The sequence below is a fragment of the Komagataella phaffii genome, chromosome 2, assembly GCF_000027005.1.
Source record: "Komagataella phaffii GS115 chromosome 2, complete sequence".
Classification (NCBI taxonomy): Eukaryota; Fungi; Ascomycota; class Pichiomycetes; order Pichiales; family Pichiaceae; genus Komagataella; species Komagataella phaffii.
The window spans coordinates 1,595,789-1,612,082 of NC_012964.1; the positions used below are offsets into that span (position 1 = coordinate 1,595,789).

Sequence of the window (16,294 nt, forward strand, 5' to 3'; positions counted from 1 at the left end):
CCCAGCCATTAACAAGTATGTAAGTCATACTAAGGCGACAATACTTATTGCTTTGAAATACGAATATAAATAGAGTAGGCTTGAACGAATAGTTTCAAAAATGAACACAACTTGACAATAGCTGGAGTCGTGTCCCAACCATAACTTGAAAGCACTTTCTCTGTTTACATAGCATCCCATCTTGGAGTCAAAAAAAAAACATCCAGATTTTGTCACAACACCAGCTAATTGTTCTGCTAAGCCAAACAGGATGCGCAGAAAAACCTGTGATGGTGATTCATACGTGCTTAATTTGGCTATATTTCTAAGAACTCACGAGAGGCAGCTAGCAAATGCACTCTTAGGACTGAAACGCTCGGAGAAGCTTTCTTATCACCCCTCGAGTGTTGGTATGTCAAAGCCAATCCGACTATCATTAACGCCGCATCATCTGTTCTATCTTTTAGAACGGTTACAAGAACTTGGCATCGCTGTGGGCCCCATGAATCGAAGACTTCAGAGCATTGATACTAGTGACGCACAGTTGAACTACGTCTCATTTTTATCGGATCACCAAAGCCATTATCATAACAAAATGACTTCAGATACTCAATCGGTTCATTCGATTTCCAGTGTGAAAAGTGTGATGTCCAGTGTCAGTGCATTGTGGAATAATTTCGGCATGAGTTTAGCCGGACACGATCATAGTAAAACTCAACTAATCTGTGACCTCAAGTACATTCTTTCCGCCTTGAGCAAACTTCCTTGTCTTCGAATAGCTCCAGATTCAAGGGCTCTTTTAGTTGCCGGTTATGAAGAGTACCCATTTGATACTCGAGTCCCACTTAAGGTTTTCAAAAACTTGACCGTTCTCGAAGTGTGTGGGCTGGATCCACGGGAAGTGTGTGGCTGGGCAGTACTCAGTGAGCAGCTGCGGTTCTTGATTGTAAAAAATGCCAATTTGAAACGGGCTTCAGATATTTTGTATGACTTGGTAGATTCTGATACGGAAGATGCTGAGGAGACATGCAATCAGGAACTGGACAGCCCAATCCCAATGTCATTTTCTCGTGCTAGCTCACATTCATCGCCAGCACTTCATTCTTCGTCTTTTGAGAATCAACACACCCCTCCCGATGATCGAAAAGGTACCAGAAGCTCATTTTATTGTCATCGTACAAGCCATGGCTACACATACTCAACTTTATCTCCGATGGCCACTAGCAGAATGCGGCGATCCAACTCGGTAAGCAGCTGCGATCATAAGACCTTGAGAGATCCAAAAGGAAATTTGCCAACAGTTCAATCTTCAACTTCATCTCCTCCACCTGAAACTTGCACAACCAAGATTATTAACTCGAATTCCCTTTACCCACATCGTTGGGCCAAGCTGAAACATTTGTCGTTAGCTGAGAATAAGATCCCTTACATCGAAGACCACTCATTCTCACGTCTAGTTAACCTTACTTCTTTGGATCTATCAAGTAATCGACTGAAGGAAGTTCCCAAAGAAGTTTTGAGCTTGCAGGGGCTCAAATCGCTCAACCTCTCCTACAATCAAATATCATGCACACAAACGTTCACGGTACGAAAGCTCAAACACTTGACGTTGTTGAATTTGCGAAATAATGTCATTTCTAGTTTAGAAGGATTGGAGGATTTAGACTCATTGTCTAAACTAGACCTAAGGGGGAACAAAATTTGCCAGTTTGCAGATGTAAAGCCATTACTGTTGAACAAATCCGTCTCTTTGGGCGCTTTATACTTAATCGGTAACCCAATAGCCAAAATACGGGGCTATAGGGTAACTCTATTCAACTTATTTAATGGTGTAGAGTATGGCTGCAAGTTAAAAATTGACGGTTCGAGTCCAGGTATTTTTGAATCACGACTACTAGCCGATGCTGATTTGGCCAAGCAGAAGTTGAATGAGCTCATTGACCAAACAATCATCAGTAGGATGACAAAAAGTGTCTCCAAAATGAACGTTACCTACAAGAGCACTAAAACCATGAAACATACCCTTGGAAGCCCTTTTACGGAAGAATCCGAGACCCCAGATGATATAAAAGAGACATTGTCAGTATTGACACTTAACAATTCTATTCTGAATTCGAATGTGCCTCTCCGAGATAATGAACAGGAGTTATCGTTACTCCCACCTTCAAAACCATTTACACAATCCAGCTCCAGATTTCCTGTTTCTGTCAAAACTCCCCTATCAGGCGCTAAATCAGCTTCTGGTATCTCGCCCCTTTTTTTCAAAGATGATAAAAATGCTCCTGTAAACTCCAATCACAGAAACTCGACTGAGAATCCGATTCGAAAGGTCTCTATCGCTTCTCCAGCGGTGCCAGTGATAACCACAACAACAACAACAACTATTCAAAACAGTCTTTGTGTGGACATGGACCAAGCTGAATACCATGGCACAAAGTTTTGTTGAATCAAATTCCAATCATGTATATGTATTGTACAATATATTTCGCTACCTATTAGGTAGCAATTAATTTCAAATGGGCATTAGAATAATGTTCTACAATAACCCACGTTCTTTTTTGAAGCTAACATTTAACCTGATCCGCTTGTTCGCGATTGGTTGAGTTGTTTTCAAGTTCAGGTCGCACCTGTCATTCATTGCATTGACCCCTTTCAATATAGACCATAATATCGATGACATCAAGGTAGGTAGTTTCTGGTCTATTGAACAACCTATTAGCTTAACTAACTACTTCTTAGGTATCGAGTTGAATGTAAGGAGCTGTTATCACACATTTGCTAGTTATCAGGCGGACTAACTTTTTGTATGTAGACGCTCTGAAACAACACCGCAGAGATGAATTCATAGAGTGGCTGAAGGGGCTGTTGGCCGTAAGTTTTTGTATCTATCCTGCTGATTAATGCAGCTACTAAATTTTTTTTTTTTACAAGGTTCCTTTTGTTCTCCATGCGGTCAAATCAAATGGAATAACATCCGTGGATGAAATAAAATCAACTTCGGAGGCAAAACGGAGGTATGCGGAAATATTATTGGATGTTGAACACATGATCAACGACTACAGAAACTCGATGAATACTGGTAGGTTATCTCGATTGAAACAGTTGGTACCAAACGTAGGTTTGTTTTTTACGAGGTTACCTTTAGAGAAAGCCTTTTATATCGAAGATGAAAGAAGATCCATAAGTAAAAGAAGACTGGTGGCTCCCAGTTTCAACGATATCCGTGTTATCTTAAACACTGCTCAGATATTAGAACTTGGTACAAATTTTCATTCATCCAGCTCCAATGACAGACTCAAACTTGTCACTTTTGACGGTGACGTAACATTGTACGAAGATGGACATTCTATAGAAAGGAACTCCCCCATTATTCCCGAAGTAATTCAGCTGCTCAAGAAGGGACTGTACATTGGCATTGTCACTGCAGCTGGCTATAGTAATCCTTCGGGGGATAAATATTACACAAGGCTTAAGGGTCTTCTTGATTGTGTCAATGAGTCTGAGGAGCTCAAAGAAGAGCAGAAATCCAACATTCTTGTAATGGGTGGTGAAGCAAATTTTTTGTTCCGGCTCCAGGGTACTAGGTTGCATTTTATCGATCCGAAGGATTGGATTTTGAATGAGATGAGTACCTGGGATCCTCAATCTATTTTGGAAACTCTGGATTTCGGCGCCAAAGTCTTGACTGATCTTAAAATCAAGCTAGGGCTTCCAGCATTGGTGATCCGAAAGGAGCGGGGTGTGGGATTGGTACCTGAGCCTGGAGTCGAACTACACCGAGAGCAGTTGGAAGAAGTGGTATTGACGTGTGATTACAAGTTACGTGAGTTCCCACCTGCTTGTAGGATCACATATTGCGCCTTCAATGGAGGAAGTGATGTTTGGATTGATATTGGTGACAAATCTTTGGGGGTCAAAGTGTTACAAAAATTTCTTTCTACAAAAGAGTGTAATGTTCAGCCTCATAACACCCTGCATGTAGGTGACCAGTTCGCAGCTATAGGGGCTAACGACTACCGCGCTCGATTGAGTGGATCCACCTGTTGGATAGCCAACCCTGAGGAGACGAAGAATTGTCTTATAGATCTTAACGTGTATATTGATCAATGGGCAACTATTTAGAAGTCGTGTAGTAGAATGGTCAAAGATATTTTTTTCTTTCAAAATTATTGCGATTGAACTGGTAGCGCTATGGCTGGCTAGCTAGCTTTTATATTTCTTAGTCCATAACTCGAAAAACAAAACTAAGGCCAATGGAAAGCGCTAAGCAGGCAGCTATACACCGTGGTCCTAATTGATCATCGTACCGGATAGCCCTTTTCCTACGAATATTGACCACTCTCCATAGATACACGCCCATGGAGTAAAGAATTGTGACTGTGGCAGTAATAAAAAAACCAATGCTTGCAATAAAAGATACTTTATCACCATAGCTCAACAAGAGTGTCGCTGTTCCCCCTATAATCATGGCGATGGATAGCCACGAAAGATACGTTCTCTCTGTTGCAAAATAGACCTTAGGCTCCACGCGTATTGGTACAGCAATCTTTTTTCCAGGGGGGGCTGAAAAACTCACGTCAAAAACTGTACCTGACGGCACTTTGCGAAAAGAGTCATCAACAGCTCTAACCTCACGCCACCATTTTTTGAAGCTAGCAATGCAGTTGGTTGTAGTGCTATTCGCAGAATATGGGTGAGATGCTGGATGGGATGACTGGAATGCACCGTTAGCTAGAGGTAACTGCGGTATACCAGTCGATTCCTCCTCATCAAGGTCATTTCCGGATCCAATCCCATTCTCATTCCCAAGATTCTCGCGGTGCTTGATACCAAATCTCTGATTGTTGCGGGGCTTTCGAATGTCAATATCCATTTGAGGCAACCAGAATGGTATCAAGTCCACTTTTTCGGGTAAAAGTGTTGCGCACCCATGTATAAACTTAGAAAACTTCGGAACCGCCTCCACAAGGTGAGAACCAACCATTTCCTTGACCCAAGCAGGAGGCTCCTGACCTAACTGAGTCTGCAATTTAACTTCCAAGACGGCATAGGGAAAACGGCAAACATCCTTCTCAGGAAGCTGGCTAAATGGATAATCGATTCCAATATCCATACGCCTCCAGTTGTTCTGAGTTCTGTCAATTCCATCAAAATTATCCTCTCTAACCAAACTCAACTCAGTATCTAATGAAATACGCACACGGGCGTCTCCGGGAAGCTGGAATGCAGTTCGATTATAAAAAGACCTCATGACAGGTCTCATTTTGTCCTTGATGACACGATATTGAACTTCATTGGCTAACCTTTCCAAAGACTCAATCTCCTGTGGGGACTTTTTACCCTCTTTCCGGATTTTATCAAAAGCATCGTGGACAGTGAAATCTCCACGAAGAAAGTCGTTGACATTTTTCTCCTTCAAGGAAAACCGAGCTTTAACAGATTTTTCTCCAGTCCAATCCTCCCTGTGAGTTTTTCTTTCGACAAAAATATTGTCCGAAGACATCCCTCCGTACCAACGCAATCGAATGGCTTCGGCACCCTCATTCTTCAGCAGTCTACCGTAGTACAAATCCATGTCTTTGTCGTCAAAGTAGATAGAAGTTATTGCAGAATCTTCCTTTTCGAACTCCTTGGATGAATTGAACACCAAAACAGGCAAGTGTTTCAGAATGATAAGTTTTAACTCAGTGATATTGTCTGGATGTACCCAATACTTAGTTGTCTGCCTTACAAAATTCTGTGTTCGACCTCCCGAAGAGCTGTCTCCTTTGACAGGATTACCCCGAGTTCTAACCAGATCATACAGTTTACTCAATTTAACCACCAAACTATCGTAGTTGTCTTTGTAAAAGGCTTTGCTATTCAAACGGGCCAAAAAAATGGGTTTGAGAATATAATTTTGGTTTGTCTGCTTGTCATGTTTCTTTAGTATTTTTTGAAATCCAATATAGTTCAGCCTTGTAAATTTCGCCAAATCATGAACATCTGCAATCACGTCGCTGAGTTCTTCTTCCAAGTCTTCAAAATCTTGCTCGTATAGCTCTCTTTCATTATCACTAGACACATTCCTTGACCCATCAACTGTGGCACTTACAAGACTCTCAACATCCTTGATTCTACGAAGAATTTCTTGATGTTTCAATTTGACAAAACTGTAAACCTTGTCGAGCTCCTGTTCTAGAGCATCAACGAATTTTTCCTCTAGGTCATTCGACCACTCGTCTTGTGTCTGTTGAAGCCCTTTCTTCAGTTTGTACTTCAGTTCGTCATATTGTATATAGTAGTAGTTGTAGTCCTGAATCAAAGAAGACTTTAATGTCTCACCGAACTTCATTTGATATGGTCAACTTTGGAGATGTTCAGAATGAGAGAAAAACTTGTGGTTGCAACCAGACTTCTTTAATAGTGAAATTGGAACCACGTGCACTAAAAAAAAAATAGGCATCGCGCAAGAGAATTAGATACAGATTTGCAAAATTCACCACGGTCGAGAACTCAGTTCAACTTGCCTAAAAATGCTAGACATCCGCATCCACATATTTACAATAAGTGACAACAAAGTCTTGTTCTATAAAGCCGATACAAATCTTTTCACTCTGTTGTTAAATTTACATCTCAAACTTTGCAGAGTGCTTCTTGGGAACTACTTTGGTCTCTTCTACAAGTGTCAAAGGCGACAGCTGTGTTGTTGCAGCATCTGGATCGACAGCCGAATTATTCCATTCCTCTAGCTCTTTTGAGTGTTCTCGCTCAATCGCAAACTTAACAGCCTCAAGTACATTTTCACAAATATGCTTGGGCTTATACTTGGGAATCGAGCCTTCCTGGTATACCCCAGTCTTGACTAGAATTGAGTACCACGATTCGTCGTGCGAGTTTGCAAACCTAATGTCAGACTCAGGTGTATCACCAACAAAATACACTGTTGAAGCAGGTGGAAGGTCGAGCGTCAGTTTCGAAAGTTTTTCCACTGTTAAACCTTCATTATCAGAATCGGACTCTGATTCTGATTCTGTCGCCAATAAAGTTGGTTTGGAGTTTCTATTCATATTCTGAGACGGATCATTCAATAAAGGGTCACCTGGTGATTGTTCCTCCATATCTGATGTTCCCTCTTCAGTTGTCAATTCTTCCACATGCTCTTCTAACACGTCTTTTCGCCATTGAGAAAGAACCTTTGAAGCAAATTTGAAGGTGCCCCTTTGTGGCTTTCCAAATCGAGTGACTTGCAGTTCCTTTCCTGTGTGTTCTCTATAGAGGGCTGCAATGGATACTTGTAGTGCCCCCATACCATATCGAGATAAATTGTAGTTGGTTGCCCAAACGAAATCTGAATGCGCAAAGTAAAGTGCAGGACCTTCTTCGAAGGAATCTGACACTGTTCCCATGAAACCGCTCTTGGATAAAAGAAGTTCTAAAATGATTTGCTGATCTGCGGCCCAGTTACGAGAATCGGCAAACACCAAAATAGCGTCAATGCCTGTATTGCTGAAGTCAACATCACGGGCCACTGCCAGTTCTTCCTCTGTCAGATTATGATAAGGTGTGACTGATGGGTTCCATTTCATCACATCCAAAGGTGTAAATACATTCTTAAATCCATATTTCTCAGCCACTTTACGGCAGGCATCCCCAACACCACCGATAACAAGCACGTTATTGTAAACGCTGACCAACTCCCGCATGGGAGTATGGCCCTGAATGACTTGGTCTTCGGTTACTTCAATATCAAGTCTCTTAGAGAGTTCTTCAGCTCTAGCCTGTTCAGCCCTTCCGCCTCCATTGGTAACAAATATATACGGAACCTTTATGTTATATTCGTTGGCACCATTTAACAGTTTAAGGGCTTCTTTTGCTTCGGGGATAGTCTCTGGACCCTTAACAATAACTCCATCAATGTCAAAGGCAAATGCATATGACGCCACCCTGACATGATCGATGACTGTCTTTTTGACACGCACTGCATTCAATCCATTATTAATTGACAATTTGGAAGAACCTATACGCTTTAAATTCCCAGTGGATCCAGTTGTTGGAGTCATCTGAAGGGATCCGGCCCATTGGTCAGATAAAGATAGCGAGGATACTCTTTTTCTCCGAGTCATCGGGGTCAACTCATCTATTCCATCGTTGTTCAAATATGAGTTAGAGGCCGGAGAAGCCTGGTTTCCGATTTGGTCTGTCATCATCGTCCGTAAGTTTGTAATGACACGGTGAAGTGGCGGTTAGAAAAAAAAGAGGTGGGCTCATTAGATTTATATAGTAAATAGAATCAGAAGCGTCTCTACCATCATCGTGCAGCAACATACGTCAGAAAAAAGGATACTGCACGACCTTATATGCATCTCTGGGATACTAGTGCTGATATTGAAACTGTATAGCGGGCTCTTGGAGCTACCACTGCGACATTTTCCGCCAAATGTAACCATAAGGCATGAGTATTAAAAATTGTTAACGCTGCTGTCCACCTGGTATTGTTGTAACTATGTACCTCATACACTATAGCTTGTAACTACTGTTTACGCGCGACGATGACGACAATAAAGTTATACAATAACAGACCATATCTCCACTCCATACTGGTGTCTAGAGGTACAGAAGTTGAATCACAATAGTATCCTGTTTGTCACTTCGCTGAGCTTTTATCAGCCTCACAATAGTACTGGTAGGATAAATAAGTTTTGTGAAATAGTCAAACATGCTAAGGAAATCGAGTGCTCTTAACTCTAAAGCTGAATAGTTGCTCTAATTTCTTTATGATTTCATTATTCTCATCACGGCATTATTCATGGCTGGGAATTTTAAATATGGACGTATAGGTGATGACTTTTCTGAACGATAAGTTTAAACATGACATTGAGAACAACTACGTATCTGGTTTCTATGGCCTCAAGTTCGGAAAGTTGACCGATTCGTTTTTTTTAGGCAATTACGTCATACGCGAGCTGTGAGAACTGTTTCACCCTTTTTAACTAACCCTTCATATAATCTCAAGCTGAGAGTCTAAACGCATGAAAAACCAAGTGCAGAATAAGAAACGAACTAGCTCCTGGAAACAGGTCTAGCTTTCGCAAGGGTCACCTTTTACCACCGAAGAGAAACTTGCGACTAGATAGCACTCTTTCTGTCTACCGCGTTAGAATTATCAAAGCACAAAAGTGACAATTTTATCTTCATAGATAATAATTACCTTTTCTTTGTTTGTTCCGGCAATTCCCTTCCATTATTACCAATAAACAGACTTTCATTTGCTGTTTTTGCTCGGATGACCATTCTTTGACGGTGACCAGTTGCCTTTGTTTCCCTTTTTGAGTTAGAAATTAGAAATGCTTTCTTGTTGTATCAACCTCCGGTCATGAGAAAAGTTTAACCGTAGAATCTGTTAATGACTTTATAGAATAATCTCCAAAGCGGAGTGCCTTTATAACCATCCGTGATAGTTTAGTGGTAGAACCACCGCTTGTCGCGCGGTAGACCGGGGTTCAATTCCCCGTCGCGGAGTTTTGTTTTTGTCAACTAACTTAAAAGACCAAGTTAAAAGTAAGGCATTGATCAATTTTTTGAAATGTGCGTAGTTCGCAAAAGCATCGATGTGACTCAAAAGAGGCTAATGGGAATGAGATGACTACTTAAAAACGTTTAAGCTTGGACACTCGACTGGGATTGGTACGGGTTTGCCTGCTTTTTAAATTACCCTTAACCTTGCCCTTCTTTTCATCATTCAAAAATGAGCTTGGTTATGATATAGCCTGACATCTTTTTGATTTGAATGGTCGCAGACATTCCGTTTTGTGGGTCTTAGTAGCTAGTAGCTGTTAATCAAATTTGAATCTCACTATATTGCCCCAGAATAATCCTTACCCAAACAAGAGAGGACTTGTGCAGTGTATTATGTACATACTATCTTCAAAGATATTTAATTATGATTACACACATTCGCAATCATAGATCTTGCAGTTTCACAAATTGGTTCTGCTGAAACGAAGCTAACGATGTCATTGACGAGTATCTATTGTTAGCTTGCCTGATGTTTCTGAGTTGCAATTCAAGAGGACTCAATTTAGTTCTTTTCAAAACAGATTGAATGCCCCTACTCTCTTGATTTACGTTCTCCGAGGGGTTTTGTTTGGCTAAGTAGCCCCTTTTGTTGGAGGAAGAGTAAAATACTATGTCCCTCCTCGAAATCGGCCTTGCACAGAGGGGAAGATAGCCTTTGCTTTTGATAAACCATGAAGGAGCGTGGTGAGCTTTGTAACTGAGCTTGCCATAGTACCTAGAAACAAAGGAACCATTGTTTCTCTCTATGGCTCTAATTGCAGGATTTGAGGCTTTGGTAGCTTCAACATTAAGAGGGAAATCAAATTTTTCTTTACCGTTTCCCAATATTGTGACACCATCTTTCATTGGTCCAGATATCAACCCACATTGTTTCATTTTTTTAATCGTTAGCGTCTCATCGATATCAAGTAGTCCCCGTCTGTACCAATCAACGATTTTAACTAACTTCAACTCATTCAAATCCAAACGATTGAAACGGATAAAACCACGCTTAGGGAACAGCTTATATATTGGTGTTTGTCCACCTTCAAACCAAGGTTTGATATTCTCACGAGCTTTTTGGCCCTTTTGACCTCTTCCAGAAGTTTTACCTAGGCCGCTGCCCGGACCTCGTCCTACTCTTTTTTGAGACTTTGAAGAACCTTCACTAGGATGGAGATTGCTAAGGAGTGACTGAAACCTTTTCTGACTGTATCGAAACAATCTTGCATCAGTGAACACAGGCATAATCCTAAACGCTGTATGTGACAAAAGCTTGAAAACGAAAAATGCTGGTGCCGGAAAATAGTGAGACTCTGATTGTAACACGACCACCAATATTATCACCGACTTTCAAAAGTTTGCAAGCCTATATATCGCAGACAGCTGAAACAATGCGTTCCTTATCGAAAAGCGTATAGGAAATTGGGATTTGGCCAAGTGGAGAATCTGTTTCATAGCATCGACTTTCCATGATTGCAGAAACTTCATTTGCCTGCAATCGATCTAGGTCTAGGTTTTTTTTTCTTCTTTCTATCTCTTCTCATATTAATTAATATGCCTCCTATTTCCATTCTCACCAACAATAGCAATGGTAACGTTGATTAAATGGTGACAAACATAGCGCGTCGCATATAACGACACTAATTGTCATTTGTGCCAAGCAGGGAGTACAAGCATGCTTAAACTACTCACCATCTAACTTTGTTCTTGTATGAAGTCTTTGAAAGCGTCTTGTCTGTACAGCTAAGTCTTTCCATCAATTGATTGCTACTTCTTTACTACAGGTGAACAATCCCGACACTACGTATAGATCCAAGTTCAGGGTCGATAAATTCAATCAGACAAAAGCGAATAACAAGTGAAATTCATGAATTATCTGCAAAAATTCATCTATGGTCTAGGTGGATAGAAGAATTGCGTCAAATGAATATCTCCAGCGATTCAAAAGTGCAATAACCTATTCTCAAGTGAAGTCACTGGTTCCAGGTGACAGTCGCTAGTCAAGATGAATACTATTTCCTTTGATTAATCAGCATAGAGACCCAACTCCTGAAAGAGCCGGCAAACTTGAAAATCACCTTGTTACACTTTTCAAAGTATTTAAAACATGACCAGTAAAAATGAATTTTTGTGAAGAGACAGATATTTGCGTAGGCCAATTCGAAACATGAATTATGAAAAAAGAAGATTATACGACTGTTTACTAAAAATACAGCAGTTTGCAAAAACATATAATTAGAACATTTTCCATAATAAACACCTTCTCTTTGAACTAAAGCTGAAGTTTGATCATTCCTTTGAATGAAAGTACTCGTAAATTACATTAAGTTCAAATCAATCTAGGCGTTCTAGTGTTCACTCAAGCGCGCACATAGTGGATATTGCGTTTGTTTACTAATTTGAACAAAAGCTAAGGTATACTACTGTGCACACCACGTTCACCATGCCTATGACACCTAATGGCCGTAAACGACGTAGATTGATAACTACAGAGAACGACTCTGTTGCAGAATTTGAGCTTCACTATTTTGACAAGGAAAATAATAATGGAAATAAAGAAGATATGAGATCCCGCTTGATGAAAACTAAAATTAAAGTTCCCCTATCTACGACTCTTGAGAATGCTCACATGCTCCACAATAATGCCCACAGGATTGGATCGGGGTTGTTTGAGAGATTTAGACAGGCTGAAATACTAAATGAGGACGGTAATATTAAAGGTATTGAAGAGCCTGTACTACCAAGAGGCACCGAGTACACGTACGACGACCATTGCCCAATGAAATATCAGGAAAAAGGCGAAGAGCAAGAAGAAGAAGAGGAAAAAGGGCGAGAGAAGGGAGAAAATAAAGAAAAGGGAGAAGAGGGAGGAAAACGAAAAGAGAACGAGGGAAAAAGAGACGCCAAAAATATGCAAGCTTCCTCAGGATTACCAGTTTTGCCCCGAAGCGAAGACGATCAAGGAGAACCCCGACTTGGTTTCTCCAATGATGTTGACCAAGATTTTGATATCGGAGTAAATGAAAGAAATGCAATTCTTGAACTACCTCAGTCACCAAGTGCTGAGCTGGTTCAACCGTTATCAGGTGAGCTGCCAGCATTAGAATATTCTGAAAAAAAGGGGTCAACTCCAAGACTTGTTATCGATAAACTAGTATTAACAAACTTCAAATCTTACGCGGGAAAGCAAACTATTGGACCTTTTAACCCTTCTTTCAGTGCAATAGTTGGTCCTAATGGAAGCGGGAAGTCAAATGTGATTGACGCATTGCTTTTCGTCTTTGGATTTAGGGCCACCAAAATGCGACAGAGTAAAATCAAGGAACTCATTCACAACTCAGAGGAATTTCCTAATTTAGATTCATGCTCTGTCGATGTTTTGTTCCATAATGTTAATGATGAATCTGATGGTTCATGTTCGAGTCTAAAAAATAGTGAACTGACAGTTAGTAGACAGGCTTTTAGAAATAATTCCTCAAAGTACTTCATTAATGGGAAAGAGAGTTCGTACTCGAGTGTCACAGAGCTGCTTAAATCGAAAGATATTGATCTAACACATAAAAGATTTTTAATTTTGCAGGGTGAAGTCGAATCCATTGCACAGATGAAACCCAAAGCAGAGAAAGAAAACGATGATGGCTTACTAGAATATCTCGAGGACATCATCGGTACGACTAATTATAAACTTGAAATTGAAAAACTAATGAAACTTATCGAGGACCTCAATGAGATCTGCATTCAAAAGGAGGAACGCTTTGAATTGGTGGAGAGAGACAAAAAGGCTTTGGAAAGCAAAAAAGAAGCCTGCTTTGAATTTTTGAGAAAGGAGAAACTACTTGTTTCCAAAAAGAACACCATGTTTCAGGCAGTGGTGATGAGTGATGGAAGAAAAATCAATGAGCTTCAGACTGTGGTGGACGAACTAAATGAGTCATTGGAACTAGAAAGGTCACAGAATCAAACTGTTATGAACGAGATTCAAGATTTGGAGACTGAAAGCAAAAAGCTCGTTCGACATGCAGATGATCTGAATCAGCAGCGCATAGCTCTTACAAAGAGAGAAAAACAAATCCAGAAAGAAACCGTATCTGTTCATGAGAAATTGATCCATCTTGAAAAAACCAAGCAAAAATCAGAAGATATTATTGTCTCTAATAAATCTCAACAAAAACATCACACAGATTTGATTTGTGATTTGGAGCTTCTAATGTCAGAAAACGATCGTAGGTTGAAAGAACTGACTAATTCTTTAATGAACAAGAAGGACGAAGTTCAGGCAATAAAAGTATCATTAGCAGACAAAACGAAAGACTGCAACATTCAGCTGGAGATTCTCGCAAACAAACTTGAACCTTTTAAGATCAGAAATGACGCGAAGGAAAAGGAAATAAAGGTTGTGGAATCTAAGATAGAGATACTAAAGAAAAGCAAACTCGCAGCATTAGAGGAGATTTCGGATTCACAAAAGCACATACAAGACTTGGAGACTAAATATGCAGAACTTTTAGCCAGCTTGCAAGAAAAGAATGAGAAATTGCGAGAAATCTCTCTAGAATTGGTCCAAGGAGAAGCGCAGGTAAACAAATATGATGAAGCTCTTAAGAAAATCAAAACTTCTCTTAATGAGAAACAAAATCTATATCTAGAGGCGAAGTCGACACTAAATGAACAATCCAGTGAAAATACAGTGCTTTGCAAGCTAATGAACTTACGAAAGCAAGGGATATTGAAAGGCTTCCATGGACGTTTGGGAGACCTCGGCGAAATTGACTCGAAGTACGATATCGCCATCTCCACAGCTGCAACTTTGAATGATCTTGTTGTTGAGGACGTAGAAACTGCTCAGCTTGCGATCGAGTACCTAAGAAAACATAAATTAGGTTTTGCTCGTTTTATTGTCCTCAATAAGTTGAAGAGCAATATGAAATCCATTGACACTCCTTACAATGTGCCCAGGCTGTTCGATCTTATTAGGGCAAAAGACTCGAGGTTTCTACCAGCTTTCTACAGCGTTTTGCGGGATACTTTGGTGGTAAGCTCGATAGAGCAAGCTAATAATATTTTTGCAAGTAAGAGATCTCGGATTATAACTTTGAAAGGAGAACTGGTTGAAATGTCAGGCACTCTCACAGGTGGTGGTAGGCACATCAGGAGTGGTGGCATGAAGGTTTCAAAGAGTGTGAGCTACGATGAAGTAAGACAACTAGAGGCAGAATATTTGACTAAGGAGCAAGCATATAAGAAAGCTGAAGAGCACTTCCTCAAAATGCAGAATCTACTAAGTGATTTTAGGCAGAAGCTACCTAGTCTTGAAGGTGAGATCAAGGAACTCAAAGTGGAAACTGAAATTGTAAAGAATGAATTGCAGAATGTTCAACAGAATCATGAAAATCTTGTGAGAAGGAGCAATATTACTGTTCCTAAAGTTGAGATGGAAATTCTGGCGGAGGGTCATACACGAGAGACCCTCCTGGATGAATTTAAAAACCTTAAGTCCATGTCTGCTTCTTTGGAGAACCAAATAAAGGAGATTGAGAGCAGAATCCTCGAAATTGGAGGATTAGAGTTGCAACAAAAACATAGCCAAGTCGAATCAATTATTGAACAGATTGAAGCTATACATGAGCAAAATTCATCTTCGAAACTTAAAACGAAACGACTAGAGAATGAAAATTCTAGATTTGATAAATCTGTTAGACAACATACAGAAATGATTCAAAAGTGCAAATTGGAGATTATGGATGTAAATAAAAGTGCTGGTTCAAGTAAGGAATTGCTCAATCTACTTCGTAATGATATCGATGAGCTGAATACTTTGTCCAATGACAATAGTACTAAGTTAGAACAGATTGAAATTGATCTGGAACACAGAAGAAACAAAGTCACAAAATTTAGATCGACCGAAGTCGAGTTGCAGAATAGTATTGAAAAGCATGGATCAATAATCAAGGCAACTAAAAGAAGGGTAGAGGAGTTGAGAAAAACGCATAGCTGCATCAAACTTAGAGATGTTTCCGAACTTTTATCATGGATGGAACCCGGAGAAACAAAGGATGACCTAATCCAGGATGAAGCTATCCTAAAGGAACTTTCTCCTGAAGAACTGAAGAATGTAGATTTAGATCAAGTAAGGCATGATCTTCATGCCCTTGAGGAGTTCATGGTATCCAGTAAAGTTGACGTCGAGGTGCTCTTAGATTATGCAAAGCGTTATCGTGAGTCTCAAGATAGGAAAGCAGACCTAAATTCCTCCGTCTTGAAACGTGATTCTTTGAAAATCAAGTGCGAAGAACTAAAGATCAAGAGGCTGGACGAATTTATGTTGGGATTTAATACCATTTCCATTACTCTTAAAGAAATGTATCAGCTGATAACCATGGGAGGAAATGCCGAGCTCGAGTTAGTGGACTCTTTAGATCCTTTTAGTGAGGGTATTTTATTCAGCGTGATGCCTCCTAAGAAATCTTGGAAAAACATATCTAACTTATCAGGCGGTGAGAAGACTCTTTCATCATTAGCTTTGGTTTTCGCTTTACATCGATACAAGCCTACGCCATTGTATGTAATGGATGAAATAGATGCTGCCTTAGATTTTCGAAATGTGAGCATTGTCGCCAACTACATCAAGGAGCGTACTAAAAATGCTCAGTTTATTGTTATTTCATTGAGAAATAACATGTTTGAGTTATCAAAGCAATTGGTTGGAATCTACAAGGTGAATAATATGACAAGGAGCATCAGTCTACAGAATATAGATATTGTCCACTAGTGTCAA

At 40.1% G+C, this 16,294-nt stretch overlaps 5 protein-coding genes across 5 annotated transcripts; 2 read left to right on the forward strand and 3 right to left on the reverse strand.

The window, feature by feature from the left end:
• Positions 1-250: 250 nt before the first annotated feature.
• Positions 251-2,425, forward strand: PAS_chr2-2_0498 (uncharacterized protein; the record flags this gene model as incomplete). Its single annotated transcript, XM_002491723.1, has 1 exon — positions 251-2,425. The coding sequence occupies one exon, from the start codon at positions 251-253 to the stop codon at positions 2,423-2,425; it is 2,175 nt and encodes a 724-aa protein (XP_002491768.1).
• A 1,773-nt stretch (positions 2,426-4,198) lies between these two features.
• Positions 4,199-6,313, reverse strand: PAS_chr2-2_0420 (Vacuolar membrane protein involved in vacuolar polyphosphate accumulation; the record flags this gene model as incomplete). Its single annotated transcript, XM_002491724.1, has 1 exon — positions 4,199-6,313. One exon carries the CDS (start codon positions 6,311-6,313, stop codon positions 4,199-4,201), a length of 2,115 nt encoding a protein of 704 aa, XP_002491769.1.
• A 274-nt stretch (positions 6,314-6,587) lies between these two features.
• PAS_chr2-2_0419 (uncharacterized protein) lies at positions 6,588-8,168 on the reverse strand (the record flags this gene model as incomplete). Its single annotated transcript, XM_002491725.1, has 1 exon — positions 6,588-8,168. One exon carries the CDS (start codon positions 8,166-8,168, stop codon positions 6,588-6,590), a length of 1,581 nt encoding a protein of 526 aa, XP_002491770.1.
• Positions 8,169-9,921: 1,753 nt separating this feature from the next.
• On the reverse strand, positions 9,922-10,764 carry PAS_chr2-2_0417 (mitochondrial 54S ribosomal protein YmL10/YmL18; the record flags this gene model as incomplete). The annotated part of the gene is made up of 1 exon (XM_002491726.1): positions 9,922-10,764. The coding sequence occupies one exon, from the start codon at positions 10,762-10,764 to the stop codon at positions 9,922-9,924; it is 843 nt and encodes a 280-aa protein (XP_002491771.1).
• Positions 10,765-11,962: 1,198 nt separating this feature from the next.
• On the forward strand, positions 11,963-16,288 carry PAS_chr2-2_0416 (Subunit of the condensin complex, which reorganizes chromosomes during cell division; the record flags this gene model as incomplete). The annotated part of the gene is made up of 2 exons (XM_002491727.1): positions 11,963-14,675; positions 14,715-16,288. 2 exons carry the CDS (start codon positions 11,963-11,965, stop codon positions 16,286-16,288), a joined length of 4,287 nt encoding a protein of 1,428 aa, XP_002491772.1.
• Positions 16,289-16,294: the final 6 nt, after the last annotated feature.